Below are 20619 nucleotides of genomic sequence, written 5' to 3'. Positions count from 1 at the left end.
CTTCGGCTCAGGGCGTGATCCCGGCGTTATGGGATCAAGCCCCACGTCAGGCTCCTCTGCTGTGAGCCTGCTTCTTCCTCTCCCACTCCCCCTGCTTGTGTTCCCTCTCTGGCTGGCTGTCTCTATCTCTGTCGAATAAATAAATAAAATCTTTAAAAAAAAGAAAAAAAAAGAAAAATCCTATCAGAAAAAACCTACTAGAGGGGCACCTGGGTGCCTCAGTCGGATGAACGTCTGACTCTTGATTTCACCTCAGGTCATGATCTCAGGGTCGTAGGACTGAGCCCTGCACTGGGCTTTGCACTCAGCAGAGTCCACTTGACACTCTTTCTCCCTCTCACTCTACCCCTACACCCTGCTGTCTCTCTCTCAAATAAATAAGTAAAATCATTACAAATAATAAAATAAAATAAATGATTAAAATAATAAATTTGAATTATGTATTATTTTACCAGAATTTAAAAATCACAGTTAAAAAAAAGAAACTATAGTGACAGAAAGCAGATTAATGGTCAGCTAGAGCCAAGATCACAGATTGACCATAAACTTTCTAGGGGAGACAGAAATGTCCTATAAATTGATTGTGCATCTAACTACATACAACTGTCAAAGCTGTATGCTTAAAATCAGTGAATTTTATTGGATGGATGTTATACCGGAATAAAGCTGAGAGTGGGAATGCTACATATTTGTCATTTACACAAGTCATTTCACACAAATGTGAATGTATTTGTAGGATAAACTCTTAAACTGGAACTGCCAGGTCAAGAAATATGTACTTTTCAACTTTTAAATATTGTCCTATTTTCCATTAAAAAAATACTGATTCGGGGCACCTGGGTAGCACAGTCGTTAAGCGTCTGCCTTTGGCTCAGGGCGTGATCCCGGTGTTCTGGGATTGAGCCCCACATCACGCTCCTCCGCTGGGAGCCTGCTTCTTCCTCTCCCACTCCCCCTGCTTGTGTTCCCTCTCTCGCTGGCTGTCTCTCTCTGTCAAATAAATAAATAAAATCTTTAAAAAAAAATACTCATTCATACAGCAAAATATGAGTACCCATTAACCCATCCCTCGGACAAGAGTGTTGTCATGTGAATATTTTCACTGCTATTGACTGTTCTTCTACTGGGTCTTACTGATTTATAAGAGTTCTAGTTTAAGAACTCTTTATGATATGTTTGTATTACTTTGTTTACTGCGCTATTTTTTTTTCCTTGCAAAAGTATTTGATTTGTTGTTGCTGGGTTTAAAATTCTTTTTCTTTCATGGCTTTTGAGTTCTACTTTAAAAAGTCTTCTCCGCTCCAAACAAAACAAAACAAAATAAAACGACTTCCCATGTTTTCTTCTAATACTTTTATAGTTAAATTTTTTTTTCTAAGTAAACCCTAGACCCAACATGGGGCTTGAACTCAAGACCCAGAGATCAAGGGCTGCATGCTCTACTGACTGAACTAACCATGTGCCCCTATGGTTAAAATTTTTTTTTTTAAGATTTTATTTATTTATTTGACAGTGAGCGAGCCAGCAAGAGAGGGAACACAAGCAGGGGGAATGGGAGAGGAAGAAGCAGGCTCCCAGCAGAGGAGGGAGCCCAGTGCAGGGCCCGATCCCAGAACCCTGGGCCGAAGGCAGACGCTTAACAACTAGCCACCCAGGAGCCCCTATAGTTAAATTTTTAAAATTTAAATCATTGCTCTATTTGATTTTCTTTTGGTAGAAGGTAGGAGATAGAGATATAGTTCAATTTTTCTCCCCATGGTTATCCAGTAGGTTCAACACCATTTATTGAAAAATACAGTACTCCCCACTGACTGAAAAGCCACCTTTATCATACACTAACTCAGTTTTGGGTCTATAACTAGAATTTCTATAATGCTCTATTTATAAGTCTATTTACTCATGTGCCAATGCCATGCTTTAAATTATTGTAGTATTAATTATTAAGTAATAAGTAATATTTAAGTATTAATTAAGACTAATTTTCCTTTTTCAAAAATTTCCTGACTATTCTTATTTTTCATATTAATTTGAGAATCAGCTTGTCCAGTTTCGAAATAAAAGGCAAAACAAACACTGGTTAGTATTTTTTTGGCATTGCACTAAATTCATAGGTTAACGTAAGAAGTACTAACATTTTTATGGTACTATCTTTATATTCAAGAATGTGGTGTCTTTCCATCTGGTTATGACTTCTTTTATACCTTTTATACACTGGGACAGCTGGGTGGCTCAGTCAGTTAAGCATCCAACTCTTGATCTTAGCTCGGGTCATGATCTCAGGGTCGTGGGCTTGAGCCCTGCATCGGGCTTCATGCTCAGTGCAGAGATTGAGCCCCATGTTGGGCTCCATGCCTGCTTAAGATTCTCTCTCTCCCTCTCCCTCTGTTCCTCACTGTCCCCAACTCGTGTACGCTTTCTCTCTAAATAAGTAAATAAATAAATAATAAAATAAATGTCCATACCCTTTATGACATTTTAAAGTTCTCTTCATTATTTTTCTTTCATGGCTTTTGAGTTCTACTTTAAAAAGTATTCTCCACTCCAAACAAAACAAAACAAAATAAAATGACTTCCCATGCTTTCTTCTAATACTTTTTGTATTAGATTTTGGATTGTCACAAGCTTATTCCTGAGAAATTTATGCTTTTAGTTTTTTTTTTTTTAAAGATTTTATTTATTTATTCGACAGAGATAGAGACAGCCAGCGAGAGAGGGAACACAAGCAGGGGGAGTGGGAGAGGAAGAAGCAGGCTCATAGCAGAGGAGCCTGATGTGGGGCTCGATCCCACAACGCCGGGATCACGCCCTGAGCCGAAAGCAGACGCTTAACCGCTGTGCCACCCAGGCGCCCCTATGCTTTTAGCTTTTATTGCTATTACAAATGGGCCCTTTTCTTCTACTAAATATTTTCAATAGTTACTGTCCATGTTTTGGCTGAATTTGTTTTTTTTGTTGTTGCTTCTTTTTTTTAAGATTTTATTTGAAAGAGAGAGAGAGCACAAGCAGGGGCAGCAGCAGAGGGAGAGGGAGAAGCAGGCTCCCTGCTGAGCACGGAGCCTGACTTGGAGCTCGATCTCAAGACCATGGGATCATGACCTAAGCCAAAGGCAGATGCTTAACCAACTAAGCCACCCAGGCACCCTTGGCTGAATTGTTTTAATAAACAGACTATTTTCAAAACAAAAAGGGGCATTTTCTAATCTATAAATCCAGACTGCTTACAATTTAGGATAAAATAATCAGGCTAGGGTCACGTACTTAATAGATAATGATAATAAAGAAGATGAAATCTTGAGTTTAGAGTTCCATTAACCACTAAGAGAAGATTTTAGGTAAGAGAAAGTTAATTAACTGGATAGACAAAGTCAAGTGAAAATGTCCAGAATTAAGTACCATTACTTAAAGTCATCAATGTTTTTTTTTTGTTGTTGTTGTTGTTTTTAAAGATTTTATTTATTTATTCGATAGAGATAGAGACAGCCAGCGAGAGAGGGAACACAAGCAGGGGGAGTGGGAGAGGAAGAAGCAGGCTCATAGCGGAGGAGCCTGATGTGGGGCTCGATCCCACAACGCTGGGATCACGCCCTGAGCCGAAGGCAGACACTTAACCACTGTGCCACCCAGGCGTCCCAAAAGTCATCAATGTTTTGATCCATGACATGTTTAAACTTTTCTGAGGAAAGATGATCTATAAATATTATAAGTTAATAAATGAATAATTTAACTATGTGCAAGGTTTACAATTCTCCTAGGAGTTACAGGAGGGCCCAGTAAACACATACCATGAGGTTTCCGTGTGTTTCCCATGTTGGTGCTTCAGCTTTATAAAGCTCTTCAAACTGCTGTCTGTATTTTGTGACTAGCTCCTTCTCCAATTTATCAACACAGTCTGCATATTCAACCTTAAAACAAATAAACAAATCCAAAACAGAGTAACTTATACCTAGAATAAAAGGTAAATATTCAAATGAATGTGAAAACGAGTAACATAAAATTATTAAAAAGTGCTGGATTTTATAGGATACAGAGAACCACAAGGACTAAATGGGCTTACCCTATAGGGGTGTCTTTCATCTTGGAAATAAGTAAGAAGGTGTAAGACACAACGAAGAATACAGGTTCTTTCTTCATAGTAATAATCTGCAATCTGGAAAGAACCCAAAGATGCAAAATCAGTTACTCACCTTTGTACAGAAGACACAAAATTTTAAATTTATTGATAAAGAGATCAATTAAAGATAAGAATGGAAAAGTCTGATTTTTACAAGCAATCACAGAAACAGAAAGATTGTGTCAGGCCAAAAGAAAGCAAAAGACCTTTATGAAATAGTACACAAGTAAGACCATGCAAAAGAAAAGGAATTTTTTAAAAATATGAACAAGTTGTCTTGCATGATTTCTCAAAGCATTCAAATAACACACAATACAGCTATAACTGAAAGGCCAAATACATGAAAGCAAATATAAAAACACCACTTGTATATCTGCTAACTGCTTATAACTAATCCACTTGGTTCTTGCTAAACACCAAATAGGAAACTACTTCTGAAGTCACAAATTCCATTTTATATGAGATCCTAAATGAGAAAGCTGCTTTGGGGGGTAGGGGGAGATAAAGGAATAAAGAAATATAAATTAACCTTCTTGCATTTAGACCTAGAGAAAAAATACACATGAAGCAGTTTTCATCCCTGATAGCTGAAGAGTCTCCCTTGGAAAAGGTCTCAGCTGGGGCCAGTGGATAAAAGCCTCTTGTTTCACAAGTATGTTACTAAGCTACGTCATTGAGACCTCAATGCTTACCCAACTAAAGAGTCCAAAGCCAGCAATGCCCAGGAGAACAAGGTCAGGAAGCCATCACCCAATTTCACATCAAAGAATGAAAACACTGACTACTACTCACCTTCAAGATTAAGGCCTGGCTCTGCCTCTCATCTTGCAGTACCGTCTGAAGGAAAAAAGAACAGTCAAGCAGCCCCCTTATAAGCAAAGCTCAATTAACAAAGAAAACGGTAAACATCTTCACCTCACCTCGCAAGACTGTAAGTGCCCATTCATTTCTGGAACTATTTTTTTATCTAAGTGTATCCAAATCTGTGCTCCAATCTCTGCCCGCTCCTCTGGACTCAATTTCCTCATATGTAAAATGAGGGGCTAGACAAACTAGATATGGTCCCACGTTGTTTTCAGCTCTGATGTCCTGAGATTCTAACATTAACATGTAAATCTTTGACCTCTCCAGCCCCCAAGAAAGACCTCAGTGTAAGTACACGTTTTTTAATCCTTTAGAAAGTCTCTCCAGAGAATCACTGTCTCTGATCACCTACCTCTGTTGCAAAGAACCAGTACCAAACCCTTAAGCACCTAAAACCAACAAGGAAAAAAGGAGAAGGCAGGAGAAAAGAGCCGACATAACTACAAACCTTTAGTGAGTCCCGAGTACCTCTATAATCCTCTTGCAGGTAACACTGGAGTAACTGCACACTCTGCTCTTCATCAAGACCCTGAAATACAGGGGTCATAAGTGAGGAACAGCCACCTCTGGTCAGGAAACACACACAGGATGCAAAGCATTCTAAAGATCTGTCCTCCAGAATGAACACAGAACTTGAATAAACAAAAATCCTTTTAAAAGATTAAAAGATACAACAATTTTACCCCAAATAGGAGAAAAAGGAGCCAGTCACAGACATGTAATTTACATGACAATTAAATTTACAATGTCAGAAACAACTGCCCTTCTTTACCAAGTCATTTTATACAGTCGCAGGAAAGATCTGGGTTTCCAAAATTAAAAAGAAACAGCTACATATTTAAATACGATCTAGGCAATTTAAAGAACACTACACGCACGAAGAAGAAAACTCTGATTTATACAATAAACAGGTGACAACTTAATTTGTGGCTTTTAACAAGAAGAGTTACAACTTAGATATTTTTGAAACCCAATACGCTCAATTTAATCTCCAAAACTGAAATAAACGGAATTTTCACTAACAACTACTAACAACAGAACGGTGCACATCCACAATGCAGGTAGTAAACTGAGCCCGTGCTAATTCTTACTCACCAAAAACTTGCTGATTCTTAAACCCAGTTCCTTCAGCGGTGAAGCCACATCTTTATTAGCTTTCACTTTTTCAGCTGAATTTGGACTATGAAAAGAACAGTGAATCATTTCCTCATTCTCAGTGACCCTCTAAGGCTTTTAAATAAACATACTTAAAGATATTTTTACAACAGACCTTTTCTGCCCTTTAGGTGCCTACAAAAATATACACACACACAACAAGTTCATCTCTACAGACTTTATAACACAGAACTACTTACGCCTAAATAATAAATATGGTATATATCTGTTATGAACTATAGTTATAATAATATTATATGTGGATATATTAAGTTACATTATTTTTTTTTTTTTAAAGATTTTATTTATTTATTCGACAGAGATAGAGACAGCCAGCGAGAGAGGGAACACAAGCAGGGGGAGTGGGAGAGGAAGAAGCAGGCTCCTAGCGGAGGAGCCTGATGTGGGGCTCGATCCCGTAACGCCAGGATCACGCCCTGAGCCGAAGGCAGACGCCCAACCACTGTGCCACCCAGGCGCCCCTAAGTTACATTATTTTTTATCCTTACAACTATGAAAGGGAAATATTACTATCCCCATTTTACAAATGGAATTACTAATATTCAGAAACAATAAATAACTTACCAAAAATCCCACAGCTAATAAAAAGTTAAGATGAAATTTAAAACCAGGTCTGTTAATATACATACATATCTTACCTAGCTCTACCCACTGAGAAGACCTAGAAGCTCTAACACCCCAGTAGCAGTAAGCACACCCAGCCCCCAGATCTTGGTTTCTAGCACCATTATCATCTAATAAAAGTTAGCAGGACTTCTTAGAGAAATAACTAATTCTAGAGATGGGGAGGAGAAAATACTAGATGAGCCTGGAGCATCCTGTAATGCCAGAAAGAAAGGAAATATTCAGAAAACAAAAAGATGGGGGAATGTCAAGAGGACATAAAAGTCAACCCGAAAGAACTCCCAGTGACCAAAGCTAAAACAAGGTATAAACAAAGTATAAAATAAATCTACATGAACCCATATGATATAAATAAATAAATAGGGAGAAGGGAAAAATCTTCCTTACATAAGAAGTCCAAATAATATATATAGATGCCACTCCCTTCATGAAGTAGAATTTAATTCCACTATACCCCCACCCAGAGAATGGGCTATACTTAGTGACCCACTTTTAAAACACAGAGTAGGGAAAAGGGAAAAAGTGACTTTATAGAAGAGAAACTTGGCAAATGCCACCTTACCCAAGAGAGCAAGGTTAACATCACCAGTAATTTCATGTGGATAACCACATCCTCTGCTATGATAAGAATGGTACTTCACTTCTGTGCATTCTTCCCAAAAACCCACAACCCCAATCTAATAATAAGAAAAACATGAGACAAATCCAAATTGAAGACATTCTACAAAATACTTGACCAGTCCTCCTCAAAACTATTCAAAGATCATGAAAATTAAGGGAAGACTGAAATGCTGTCACAGCTATGAGCTAAGGAGACATGACAACTAAATGCCATGTGGGATCCTGGATTGAATCCTGGGACAGAAAGAGGACATTCAAGAAAAAGAAAAAAAAGGCTGAATTCAAAGAAAGCCTGAAGTTACCAAAAAAAGTCAGTCGGACTTCAAATATCATGTTACTTATAAAAGAAACTTTTGTCTTTAAAAAAAGAAAGTAATGCCACAAATGTCCATTCTGTGAACTACAAGCATGTTGTTGTTGTTGGATTTTTTTTTTTTTTTATAGAGACTCTCACATTTCACAGGAAATCCACAACACAAAGGCTAGATAAGGTGAAACAGGCAGTTCTGAAGAGGCAACACAAAATGATGATTAAGAACACAGACACTGGAGTAAGACTGCCAGGTTCAAATCCTGGTTCTACACTTACTAGCTGTGTGACCTTGGGCAAGTTACTTAACCTCTTTGTGCCTCAGTTTCCCCATCTGTAAAATGGAAACGATAATAATAAAAGTACCTATATGTGATAATATAGTGATTATCTACTTTTTTTTTTAAAGTCCATATATTTTAGATACACGGTAGTTACAGATGAAACAACATAATGTCTTGGAGTTACTTGGAAACAAGTATGGGGGAAGGGTTAATAAACAAAAAAAAAAAAAAAAGAAAGTTTTTCATTAACCTAAGGAAATGAAGATGGAAGGTGAAGATGTAAAAAAATCAGATATTCAGAAGTAGAAAGGAAACGACGGTGGTTTGGCAACTACGATGCACCACAGAATGCAATCTGGACTAGGAGTTAACATAACGCAGTCTAATCCTACAAAATGTAGTCTCTTCTTTTTTAAACTAGTTTATATGTTGTTACCGTTGTTTTTCGCTGCCCGGTAAAAAAAATCTATATATTCAAGCACAGAATAAAAAAAGTATCTATCTTAGCGGGCTTTTATGAGGACTGAATAACTTGCTATGCATGCCCAGAAGAATAACTGGTACACAGTAAACACGCCAGAAGCGCTCAGCTGCTCTTATCACTGTTCACTGCCCTAACCCAGCACCTAGTGCCAACAGCACCTCACACAAACACGGAGGACTGAAGTAAACATCAGAACTATTAATTGAAGAAGAGTTAATGACTCCTCATCCCCAGACACTACGGTTATATAACTGGATTCAATACTACCGTATTTCTAAAAGGAATTTCCCCTTCTTTCAACAGACAGAAAAAATGTGCCCAACTCTCTTCCAATGGTAACCAAACTGTATTCTCTGTAATCTCCCTAACCCAGCAGTATCACAAAATCATACACGAAGACAGTTTCGCTACCCCAGCTTCCTCAGGGAAATTACCCGAACCAGACACATGGAATAGCCATACCTGGGTGGTTTATAGTAGGATAGCCCCTCTAAGAGCCGCTGCCAATGTTTGTTCAGTTCTGCCTCAATCTGATTCTGAAAAAGAACAAAGAAATTATATAAGGATTTATATAATCCTGAGTCTTTTTAATGTTTTTCTCCATAGTTGAAATCATTTTGAAAAAAGAATTCTCGGGGCACCTGGGTGGCTCAGTCAGTTAAGCATCTGCCTTCAGCTCAGGTCATGATCTTAGGGTCCTGGGATCAAGCCCCATGTCAGACTTCCTGCTCAGCCTGCTTCTCCCTCTCCCTCTGCTCCTCCCCCCATTTGTGTTCTCTCTCTCTCAAATTAATAAATAAAATCTTAGGAAAAAAAGAGAATTCTGTAGCCTCCTTTTCCTTTCTTAACATTCTAACAATGATTTAATCTTATTATTGTTATTTTAAAGATTTTATTTATTTATTTGTGAGAGAGAGCAAGCATAAGCAGGGGGAGCAGCAGGCAGAGGGAGAAGCAGGCTCCCCACAGAGCAAGGAGCCCAAAGTGGGACTCGATCCTAGGGTCCTGGGATCATGACCCAAGCCATAGGCAGATGCTTAACCAACTGAGCCACCCAGGCACCCTTAACCTTATTATGAGTATCTTGATAAACATCCTTTCTAGTGGTTGCATTATATTTTATCAAGTGGCTAGATAATAATTTATTTACCATGCCTCTAATATTAGATATACTTAAGCTGTGATTCCTTATTAATATAAATAACACTACCATAAAGACCTGTGTGCAAAACACTTTCCAGGCCTTCTTTCTTGTAAGATACTTTCCTAGAAGTAGAATTATCAGATGAAAGCATATCAAAAATGTTAAGGCTCTAGGGGCTCCTGGCTAGCTCAGATGGTAGAGCATGTGACTCTTGATCTCACGGTCATGAGTTCAGGCCCCACGTTGGACATGGAGCCTACTAAAAAAAAAAAAAAAAAAATTAAGGCTCTAAAAAAGGTATAATACTCATTATGTTAAATGCCATAATAACAACAGTAATAATTAGGGGCGCCTGGGTGGCTCAGCCATTGGGCGTCTGCCTTTGGCTCAGGGTGTGGTCCCGGCGTTCCAGGATTGAGCCCCGCGTCGGGCTCCTCTGCTGGGAGCCTGCTTCTTCCTCTCCCACTCCCCCTGCTTGTGTTCCCTCTCTCGCGGGCTATCTCTCTCTCTCAAATGAATAAATAAAATCTTAAAAAAAAAAAAAAAGCAATGGTAATAATTAAATGCCATCTTAACGCTTTACCCTCACAGGGTGAGAACACTCAAGGATCAACATGAAGAACTCTCCTTTACTATACTTGGAAATGTCCTAGAAACCACAGCTTCTGTGACCTAGGGAGCTCGCAACATGGAAAAAGAAGAAAAGGCAAGTAAAGTAGGAGACAGAGAAAAGTACTGAGAATTTTCCTTAGCCTGAGGCAGCAAAACAGTATTTATCCCCCAACGCTGAGCAGCCAGTCAAACAGCACTGGTATCTTTTCAGATAAGGAATCACCAAAGAACAAAGAGAGGTAGAGGTCTGGAAACTTCAGCAGCTGGGCCAGAGGACACACCACGTTTCAGCAGAGGGAAGCAGGGAACGCATGATGTTTATAAAGTTTTAGGAATTAAAAAAATGGGTTTACTTCCTCCTTCAAAGACAAGGCAGTTTCAGGGGTTTGTAACACAAGCTACGTAAAAACTATAGAATCCACTCAAGAACACCACGCGCTTACCAGTTCTCTCAGAGCTGACCTTCCGAGCAGAATGGTCCACAGTTCCCTGCTGCTCCTGAAAAATGACGGAAAGCAGGGGTAATTTTGCACTTTCAGATTATACAAATTTGACTAAGCTGTCTTGCAGCATTTCGTCTATTCTCTGAAATCAGGAAACTCAATGTACAAAACAATGTGTTAAGATTCTGGATACTAATCCCATTACATTGTTCTTAGAAGTTGGATGTTCAAAATAAAAATTAAGAAATTGACATATAACCTAAACCAAGCAGATGCTGTGTTAAAAATGAGGATGGCCACCATATTTTAATGCATTTAAGATGCTGTTAATTGCAGGATACATGATTATGTTCTACCAGCCATCAATAATAAAATGCATTGCAACATCAGAAGCATTAAAATATGAAGAGGTGTAAATTTTAGAATGAAATACCGTAATTAGTGAATTATCTTACATTTTCTATGCTAAGAAGACACCTCAGTGTAGTATTTCTATCTCCTCCCTTTTCATTAAAATGTAGTGAGCAAAAAGGAGAAGAAAAGGACTGTGTATATTTCAAGCCCCCTCATCACCTCCAGAAATTTTTTTAAAGATTTATCTATTTACTTATTTATTTAAGTAATCTCTACACCCAGTGTGAGGCTCAAATTCGTGACCATAAGATTAAGAGCCAAACACTCTACTGACTGAGCCAGCCAGGTACCTCCAGAAAATTTTCTAAATGCATGGTACGATTCACTTTCTCAATCAAGCAAAGTCAAATGGTCATTATGAATGGTAGTATATTTGTTCACTTATTAATTGCCACTAGGTGCCACATACCATGCAAGACACATAAAAACACATCATAGTTCCTGTCCCCCGTGAGCTCTTCAAACATACTCTCCACCATGTGCTTACCCAAGTTCCTTCCCTCATCCATGCCTTTGGAACTTCAGGAAACATGTTACAGGGTTTTTTAAAGTCTAGAACTAAATTTCAAAATGTGGTCATTAAGAAATTCTCCTAAGAGGTGCCTGGGTGGCTCAGTCAGTTAAGCATCTGACTCTTGATTTTGGCTCAGGTCATGATCTCAGGGTTGTGGGATCAAGCCCCGAGGTGGGCTCCAAGCTCAGCATGGAGATTTTCTCCTTCTCCCTCTGCCCCCCACCGACTCTCTTTCTTGCTCTAAAAAAAAAAAAAAAAAAAAAAATTAAAACTGCTTAGAAAGCCTGCCTACAGAGAAGATGAAAAGGTCTAAGAATATATACTAAACGTTTAACAAAAAGGATACAAGCTCCCTTAACTATGAGGATAAATTGAAAAATGTTTTTCCCATGAAAACTAACACCAAGCACTAGCTCCACTTAAAAGTTTTCTTTCAGGGGCATCTGGTTGGCTCAGTGGGTGGAACATACAACTCTTGATCTCAGGGTTGCTAGCTCAGGGCCCATACTGGGTGTAGATTACTTAAAGTCAAGATTTTCCCATCAAAAGAGGTTTAAACACACTTAAAATTATAAATCTCTTTTCTAAGGGTTAATACTTTTAAGAAAACACTTGAGTTCTGCTGCATCAATAGACACCAGCTCCCACAATGACTCTGTGGGATCGTTAATCATTTTTCTGATGACAAAACAGCATTCACTATTCAAAAATCAGAAGATTAGACCTAGTTAATGAAACAAATAGGATTCTTTATTGACAATGTATATTAAAAGGTCAGAGTAAATGAAGCCCTAACTAATTAAAAACAGTGGCAAGTTCACCATTTAAAGAAATTTATAGTAAAATTTTAAAGTAAGAATGCCTTTTGTAAAGAGAAAAATTATCATCTAACTTACTTGTTTGATAAATCTGAATTAACAAAAAATTAAGGAAGAGCTTTATTTAAAATGGCATATACCTGAACTTTACAAAGGATAGCTTCTGATTTGCACAAAATGTATTAGATTCCTACTACATAACACATAGCTAACAATAGGGCTAACAGTACACCAAAATTAATGGAAAGAAATTTATCATTAATTGAAGGCATTTGTATGCCCAGGCAAATAAATCAAATCACTCTTGATCATCCATCTTCCAAATTCAAAAAACCTGGATATCACTTAGCTTTAATTTATCCACATTTGCTTTCAGAACTTAGGTCTCTAGTTAGCTAGGTAGCAGTGATTCCCAGAAGAAACTATGAAGACCATAGCCCACACTCGAGGACCTGCTGCCAGGGCCCAGAATTCCTTGTTTTGTCAAATTCAAGCTGTGGGTGTTGATTACAACAAAACCTATAGATTTTTCTTTTTTTTTTTTTTTTTAAGATTTTGTTTTTAAGTAATCTCTACACCCAACATGAACTTGAACCCACAACCCTCAGACAAAGAGTTGCATGCTCTACTGACTGAGCCAGTCAGGTGCACCATGCTTCTTTTTTTTTTTTTTAAATAAAATATCTTAGGGGCGCCTGGGTGGCATAGCGGTTAAGCGTCTGCCTTCGGCTCAGGGCGTGATCCTGGCGTTATGGGATGGAGCCCCACATCAGGCTCCTCCCCTATGAGCCTGCTTCTTCCTCTCCCACTCCCCCTGCTTGTGTTCCCTCTCTCGCTGGCTGTCTCTATCTCTGTCGAATAAATAAATAAAAAATCTTTAAAAAAAATAAAAAAAATAAAAAATATCTTAAAAGAGGGTTTCTCAAATATGTGATCTTCAGATCACATACAACAAAATCACCTGGGAACAACCCAGCAACACCATGGAATCCTGGTCACAACCTAGTGCTACTGTTTCTCAAAGGTTGGGCATGGGAAATCTTTCTTTCTTTTCTTTCTTTCTTTCTTTCTTTCTTTCTTTACTTATTTATATTTTTCTTTATTTGAGAGAGAGAGAGCATGAGCACAGGGGGAAGGGCAGAGAGGGAGAAGCAGACTCCCCGCTGGGTGGGGAGCCTGAGACAGGGCTTGATCCTAGGACCCAGAGATAATGACCTGAGCCAAAGGCAGACACTTAACCCACTGATCCACCCAGGTGCCCTGGAAATCTACATTTTAAAACAACTACACAAATGAATTCCTAAATCACCACTGCTCCAGGGTATCAATTTGTTTCAGAGGAGCAGGTAAAAGACCTGGTCAATATAGACTCTATCTTTTATGTTTGATATTATTAGCCTTTTCTGGGCCAAGAGTGGGGGAGAGAAAGACTATGCTACTAAACAAGACTGGAGATCACCGTCCTAGAGTAAAGCAGTAAATTTTATACTTACTACTCAAAAAAAAAAAAAAAAGAAAAGAAAAAAAGAAAAGAAAAAAGGTGTCCTTTAGAAATTAAAATTTTTATTGGCAAAAAAATTTTTTTTATTGGCAAAACCATGTCCTGTTATACTCCTTTTGTTATAAGATGTCAAAAACAATAATCTCTATTGAAAATGAGCTCCTGGGGCGCCTGGGTGGCACAGTGGTTAAGCGTCTGCCTTCGGCTCAGGGCATGATCCTGGCGTTATGGGATCGAGCCCCACATCAGGCTCCTCCACTATGAGCCTGCTTCTTCCTCTCCCACTCCCCCTGCTTGTGTTCCCTCTCTCGCTGGCTGTTTCTATCTCTGTTGAATAAATAAATAAAATCTTTAAAAAAAAATGAGCTTCTGATAATAAAAATAGCCAACATTGAGATTTTATAATATGCAAACACTGTGTTAAGCATTAACATTAACTGATCATTTATAATACGCAAGAACTGTGTTAATCACTTTACACTTTAACTTACTGAATACTGACAACTCACTTATGAAGCTGATCCTCTTATTATTCCCATTACCTCATCAGGAAACTAAGGTTTAAGACTAGTTAAATAATTTGTCTAAGGTCACAAAGCTAATATATAATGGAGCCAGGGCTTGAACCCAGGTTTCCAGAGTTTAACCATCACATTACACTGCATCAAGTTGCACTCAAGAATTCATCCTACAAGCAGGCAAAGGTGGAGGTGAGGCTCTCTGTTCTACAGGGGCAAAACATACCCTTAACACAGGGGCTGACACAGAGGGATTCAAAGAATACATGCTGATGAAGAATTACCAAAGAAGGAGAATGACAGGAGTCCCCTTTAGACCTGCAATGCCTGCAATCCAAGTGGAACAGAAAAATTAGAAAACCAGTATGATATGCAGAAATGCCAAGAGAGGGGCGCCTGAGTGGCTCAGTTGTTAAGCGTCTGCCTTTGGCTCAGGGCGTGATCCTGGCATTCTGGGATCGAGCCCCATGTCAGGCTCTTCTGCTCGGAGCCTGCTTCTTCCTCTCCCACTCCCCCTGCTTCTGTTCCCTCCCTCGCTGGCTGTCTCTCTCTCTGTCAAATAAATAAAGTAAATCTTTAAAAAAAAAAAAAAAGAAAGAAAGAAAGAAATACCAAGAGAAGGCAGAATGAAGGAGAAAACGGTAGGCGGCACCTGGGTGGCTCAGTCGGTTGATCGTCCAACTCTTGATTTCAGCTCAGGTCATGATCTCAGGGTCATGGGATCAAGCCCTGTGTTGGGCTCCACGCTCAGCAGGGAGTCTGCTTGAGATTCCCTCTCTCCCTCTCCCTCTCCCCTACCCTCTCTAACTCCTCCCCCTCCAACTCCTCCCCCCAAAATAAATAAATAAATCTTTTTTAAAAAGAAGGAGAAAATGGTAATTTATCAGGAAGGAAATCCTTGTGGAAATAAGCGTCACTGTTTCTTCGATTCCTACACATTTTCTGGTTTAGGAATAAAGGGGATACGAATAAATCTAAGACCCTCCTGATACTCATTTAGCGTTGGGAATGACAAAGGACGTTAGGCACACGTTACATAATCAGCGAGAAAGCAGAAAGTCATAAAAAGCATGATCCTAAGAATTAGACACTATGAAGAACTATAACCATGTTAGACAGAAAATAGAGAAGACAGAGATCACTGGGAACTAATCCAGGGACTGATGGAAGACTTCACCTCAAATCGGAACCTGAAGGTTTAGCAGGAGATAACCTAAAAATGCCAATATTCAAACTGACTGTCTGTCAAACCCTGAGGGACATTCCCAAAACCCTGAGTGATTTAAGTGTATTGGTCTATTTTTAACTAGCGCCAGCTCTCCTATCAACATACACAAGGACTCTTCTACATGCTTCAGAGCCACCTCAATACTACTGTGAATAGGACTCATTTAGAGAAACAGGTTCCAAAGGTAAAGTGGACTGAGGTCACCTGCAAAGCACAGACACCAGGAACAAATTTTAAGTTTTCTCTTAGTGCAGACCTCGAGGCATTTCAAACAGAAGGCGGCTGATCAGTATAATCCCAGCTGTTATAACCTTCTTTCCAGCACAAAAAGAAAGATCACGCTAATACATGCTCCCAGTAAAGCAGTGCCTAAAAATCTAGAAATCGTAGTGTCATTTCTTCCATCTTCAGGTGTGAGTTTGGTAGGTACCCAGGGATGTTAAAGCATCTTTCAAGCAAACCAACCCCTCCCCTTCCCTTGTTCTTGTTCATGGAAGAGGGTGCCTTACCCTGCAGGAGCTAAATCTGCCCAACCTCCACAATGACTATGAAATAAACACAAGAAAAGGAGGGCACGGCGACCACAATGCTGCCAGATGAAACAGCTAAGGAGGAAAAAGCAAACTCCTCCTCGCAAAGTTCAGAAGCAGTCCAGTGGAAATTCCAAAGAAGAAAATCTCACTAGAGCGGGGAGGTGAAGTGGTAACAGAGAAGATGAGCAATGCTTGAAATAAATATTTACTGAGCGCCTATTACATGCTCCTCTGGATGTTGAGGATACAGCAGTGCAGAAGACAAAAATGTGGGGAAACAGTGTTGGCACAGTAAGTGACAGGGATGTTGAATTTTAGGACGGAGGGTGGTAGGGACAATGGAACACACTTCAAACAGGAAGGTGGAAGATGGAGGTGTAGTGATCTGACTAAAGCTTCGGAGCCTCACTTTTTACCACCTAGCTAGTTCTGAATTGGATCTGTGAGTCATCTGTAAAAGAGAAGGTGCCTCACGGACTTATGAGAAATCAATGAGCTAATGCATAGGAAGCGTTTCGCCAGTGTCTGGCGCTAGTAAGCGCTCCCTAAAGTAAGAACTGTCTCTTTTTAACATTTCATCTTCTTGTCCCCAAAGTCCAGTACGGGGCCTGGGATCTCCTAAAGGAATCGGGCACGTTCGCTGACGGAACCAATGGATAAGAAAATGAATAGATGGATGAACGAAAGGCTGCGCGGAGAAAGAGGGCAGCGACCACAGGGAGGTGGCTCGGCGACACACGGAACAGACCTCCTAACGAGCACATGGAAGAACCTGGGAACGTCGCCGGGGCAGGGCATCCGGGCTGCAGCGGGGACCGAGGTGGGGGCTCCCGCGGGCGACCGCGAAGCGCCCCGTCGCGCCTCGAGATAACGTCACGCCAGATGAGGAAGCGCGGGGTGGGGGGGCGAGGAGGAACGTGCCGGTGGGGAGGAGGGAGGAAGGGAAAGAGACTGGGTGAGAAGACGGGAGGCCGGCGCTGAGGGAAGGGGTGAGGCACCAGCCCCGTCTCGGAGAAGTCGCCTGAGATCCCCGGGCGCGGGGACTGTTTGGACGTAACCGCCTCCCGCCTCTCGGCGCCCGTCCACCTAGCTAGGCTTCGCCCCGCTACCGCCGCCACATCTCGCCCGCAAGTCCCGCCCGGCTTCCGCTCGACTTCGACCCCGCGCCTCACAGCCACCCCCGCCGACTCGGCCCGCTCCGTACCTCACACACTGCCCGCCGGCGGCCGCCGCCATCTTCGCGCGCGCGCGCCCCAGCCCCGCCCCCAGACGCCGCACCCACGTGACCGTTCGCCTCCGGCCGGGCTGTGGGTAGTGCTTCTCGTCACGTGACGGCGGGCGGGGCCAAGATGGCGACGCCCAGAGAGACGAGGAACCAGCGGCGAGAGCAGCCGGGGCTGTGAAGAGAGCGGCCGGCCGAGTGGCAACGTCTACGTCCTAGGTGCGAGGCGGTGGAGGATAGCTGGGCGCCAGTTCCCAAGCCTCAGAAAGTGGCTTGCCTACAGTGGTGCTTCCCTCCTCACAGCTGGAGAACGGAAAGAGAAGGTGCTGGCTGTGTGAAACTGACGCTGTCGGGTTGGCAGGGCTTGAGGGACCCAAAGGCCAAGGCGTCGCTAGTCACCCCGGTTTCCCCGGAGTCCCAGGTCTAGAGACATGACCCGAGAGCACGCTCCCCCGGCCTCGGAAACCGGGGCTCCGCTGAGCGGGTCGGTGCTGGCGGAGGCCGCGGTAGTGTTCGCAGTGGTGCTAAGCATCCACGCAGCCGTTTGGGACCGATACTCGTGGTGCGCCGTGGCTCTCGCAGTACAGGCCTTCTACGTCCAATACAAGTGGGACCGGCTGCTACAGCAGGGAAGCGCTGTCTTCCAGTTCCGCATGTCCGCGAACAGTGGGCTGCTGCCTGCATCAATGGTCATGCCTTTGCTCGGACTGGTCATGAAGGAGCGCTGCCAGTCTGTGGGGAACCCATACTTTGAGCGCTTTGGAATTGTGGTGGCAGCCACTGGCATGGCAGTGGCCCTCTTCTCTTCAGTGTTGGCACTGGGCATCACCCGCCCGGTGCCCACCAACACTTGTGTCATCTCAGGCTTGGCTGGAGGTGTCGTCATTTATATCATGAAACACTCCCTGAGTGTGGGTGAGGTGATCGAGGTCCTGGAGGTCCTGCTGATCTTCATCTACCTCAACATGACCCTGCTATACTTGCTGCCCCGCTGCTTTACCCCTGGGGAGGCACTGCTTGTATTGGGTGGCGTCAGCTTCATGCTCAACCAGCTCGTCAAGCGCTCTCTGACTGTGGTGGAAAGCCAGGGAGACCCAGTGGATTTCTTCCTGCTGGTGGTGGTGGTCGGGATGGTGCTTATGGGCATCTTCTTCAGCACCCTCTTTGTCTTCATGGACTCAGGTACCTGGGCTTCCTCCATCTTCTTCCACCTCATGACCTGTGTGCTGGGCCTTGGTGTGGTCCTGCCCTGGCTTCACCGGCTCATCCGCAAGAACCCCCTGCTCTGGCTTCTTCAGTTTCTCTTCCAGACAGAGACCCGCATCTACCTCCTGGTCTACTGGTCTCTGCTGGCCACCTTAGCCTGCCTGGTGGTGCTTTACCAGAATGCCAGGCGGTCATCTTCTGAGTCCAAGAAGCACCAGGCCCCCACCATTGCCCGGAAGTATTTCCACTTCATTGTGGTGGCCACCTACATCCCGGGTATCATCTTTGACCGGACACTGCTCTATGTGGCTGCCACCATATGTCTGGCAGTCTTCATCTTCCTGGAGTACGTGCGCTATTTCCGCATCAAGCCCCTGGGCCACACTCTGAGGAGCCTCCTGTCCCTTTTCCTCGATGAACGAGACAGTGGACCACTCATCCTGACACACATCTACCTGCTCCTGGGCATGTCCCTTCCCATCTGGCTGGTCCCCAGACCCTGCACACAGAAGGGCAGCTTGGGGGGAGCAAGGGCCCTAGTCCCCTATGCAGGGGTCCTGGCTGTGGGTGTGGGCGACACTGTGGCCTCCATCTTCGGCAGCACCATGGGGGAAATCCACTGGCCTGGAACCAAAAAGACTTTGGAGGGGACCATGACCTCTATATTTGCCCAGATCATTTCCGTAGCTCTGATCTTAATCTTCGACAGCGGAGTGGACCTAAACTATAGTTATGCTTGGATTTTGGGCTCTATCAGCATTGTGTCCCTCCTAGAAGCATACACTACACAGATAGACAATCTCCTGTTGCCTCTCTACCTCCTGATATTGCTGATGGCCTAGCTGCTGCACAGCAGTGATGGAGGAAAGAGGGACACGAGGAGGATGAATGGTCCCCACAGCAGCCAGCCACTTGGGCATGAAGAGCCAAAGGGTGAGAAGCAGATTTAATTTTTCAGTTGATTCAGATTCAAAATAAAAATCAAAGCACTCCTGGTTTTAGTTTTGCTGATATTTAAAAAGAAAAAGGGTTAAAGAGAGCACAGCAACACAAAAAACTTGAGTGTGGTGTAGGACCCCCCCACCCCCATCTTGCGATCCTCGGAGGGGACCTGATGGGACCCTGGAGGCAGTAGAGTGTAATGGTCACCACCTCAGGTTCTGGAATCAGACTAACCTGGTCAGAGTCCTTGGCGGCACTATTCACCTGTGCAACTTGCTTAACCAGTCTGGGCCTCAATTCTCCTGTCTGCAAGATGGGAATAGTGAGAGCCCACATCTCACAGGCGAGGATCCAGGGAGGTGAGATGTGTGAAGGGTCCAGCCCACAGCCCACGCATATTGAACAAATAGGGAAAGGGTCGCTATTAGCCAAGGCCAGCCCTCATGTCAGCAAAAAGCCAGGCAAGCCAAGAGGTTTCATGGGTTGTGCTTGGAGACCAGCGTGACCTTACTCCCCTGGCTACATTTGGAGGAAAACCCGAGAGGAAAAGAGCTAAGTGCATGTGCTTTCTCCCATTTGGGCTGAAGGGGAGAGGTGAGATCATCTGTTGCGTGCGTGGAAGGGCTGGAGGAAGAGTTAGGTGTGGGCCCATTTCCTGTTTCAGCCAACTTCTCTCCTGCCTCAAGGCCTCTGCTGCCTGGCTGAGTGGTACCGAGGAAGGACAAGCTGGATGGCACGGGGTCCTTAGCAAGGGGTCCCTCCTGAGACCCTCTCACACTCCAGTCATGTCCGAACCTGTGTTTCTTCTCTTGGTAAGAAATTAGAGACCAGGGCCTGCGGGGGTTTACTGAGAGTTCAGAATGGCTCTCCTGTGGGGCCCATGCTGTATCCTGGCTCTGTGAGGGCAGAGTCCAGGGCTGTCCGCTTCCCCACTGTACCCCCCAGTGCCAGCAGAGCCTGGCATTGTAGCGGGAATCCAGTGGACATTTGCTGAGTGCATGGAACATTTCCCATCAGTGGGAAGATAGCACAGTGAATTGCCTGAGGATG

At 42.8% G+C, this 20619-nt stretch overlaps 2 protein-coding genes across 2 annotated transcripts in view; one reads left to right on the top strand and one right to left on the bottom strand.

Annotated features, from left to right (window-relative positions):
- The window catches only part of NUP188 (nucleoporin 188), a 47422-nt gene extending 29987 nt beyond the window's left edge, over positions 1-17435 (bottom strand). Inside the window, exons 1-8 of the mRNA XM_034664641.1 lie at positions 17404-17435; positions 10674-10728; positions 8937-9010; positions 6071-6155; positions 5424-5504; positions 4904-4948; positions 4055-4147; positions 3783-3902 (exon numbers count right to left, since the gene is read on the bottom strand). Coding sequence (XP_034520532.1) covers positions 3783-3902; positions 4055-4147; positions 4904-4948; positions 5424-5504; positions 6071-6155; positions 8937-9010; positions 10674-10728; positions 17404-17435 — 585 coding nt within the window. The remainder of the gene's footprint in view (positions 1-3782; positions 3903-4054; positions 4148-4903; positions 4949-5423; positions 5505-6070; positions 6156-8936; positions 9011-10673; positions 10729-17403) is intronic.
- A 46-nt stretch (positions 17436-17481) lies between these two features.
- Positions 17482-19617, top strand: DOLK (dolichol kinase). Its single transcript, XM_002915197.4, has one exon. The coding sequence runs from the start codon at positions 17853-17855 to the stop codon at positions 19467-19469; it is 1617 nt and encodes a 538-aa protein (XP_002915243.1). The 5' UTR covers positions 17482-17852; the 3' UTR covers positions 19470-19617.
- The last annotated feature ends 1002 nt before the right edge of the window (positions 19618-20619 follow it).

This window comes from Ailuropoda melanoleuca, chromosome 7, assembly GCF_002007445.2.
Source record: "Ailuropoda melanoleuca isolate Jingjing chromosome 7, ASM200744v2, whole genome shotgun sequence".
NCBI lineage: Eukaryota > Metazoa > Chordata > Mammalia > Carnivora > Ursidae > Ailuropoda > Ailuropoda melanoleuca.
This window is presented reverse-complemented; position numbering and strand designations above follow the sequence as displayed.

Bases quoted from the DNA above. Each gene is read 5' to 3' on its own strand.
- DOLK (XM_002915197.4), top strand. From the start codon at position 17,853: ATGACCCGAGAGCACGCTCCCCCGGCCTCGGAAACCGGGGCTCCGCTG.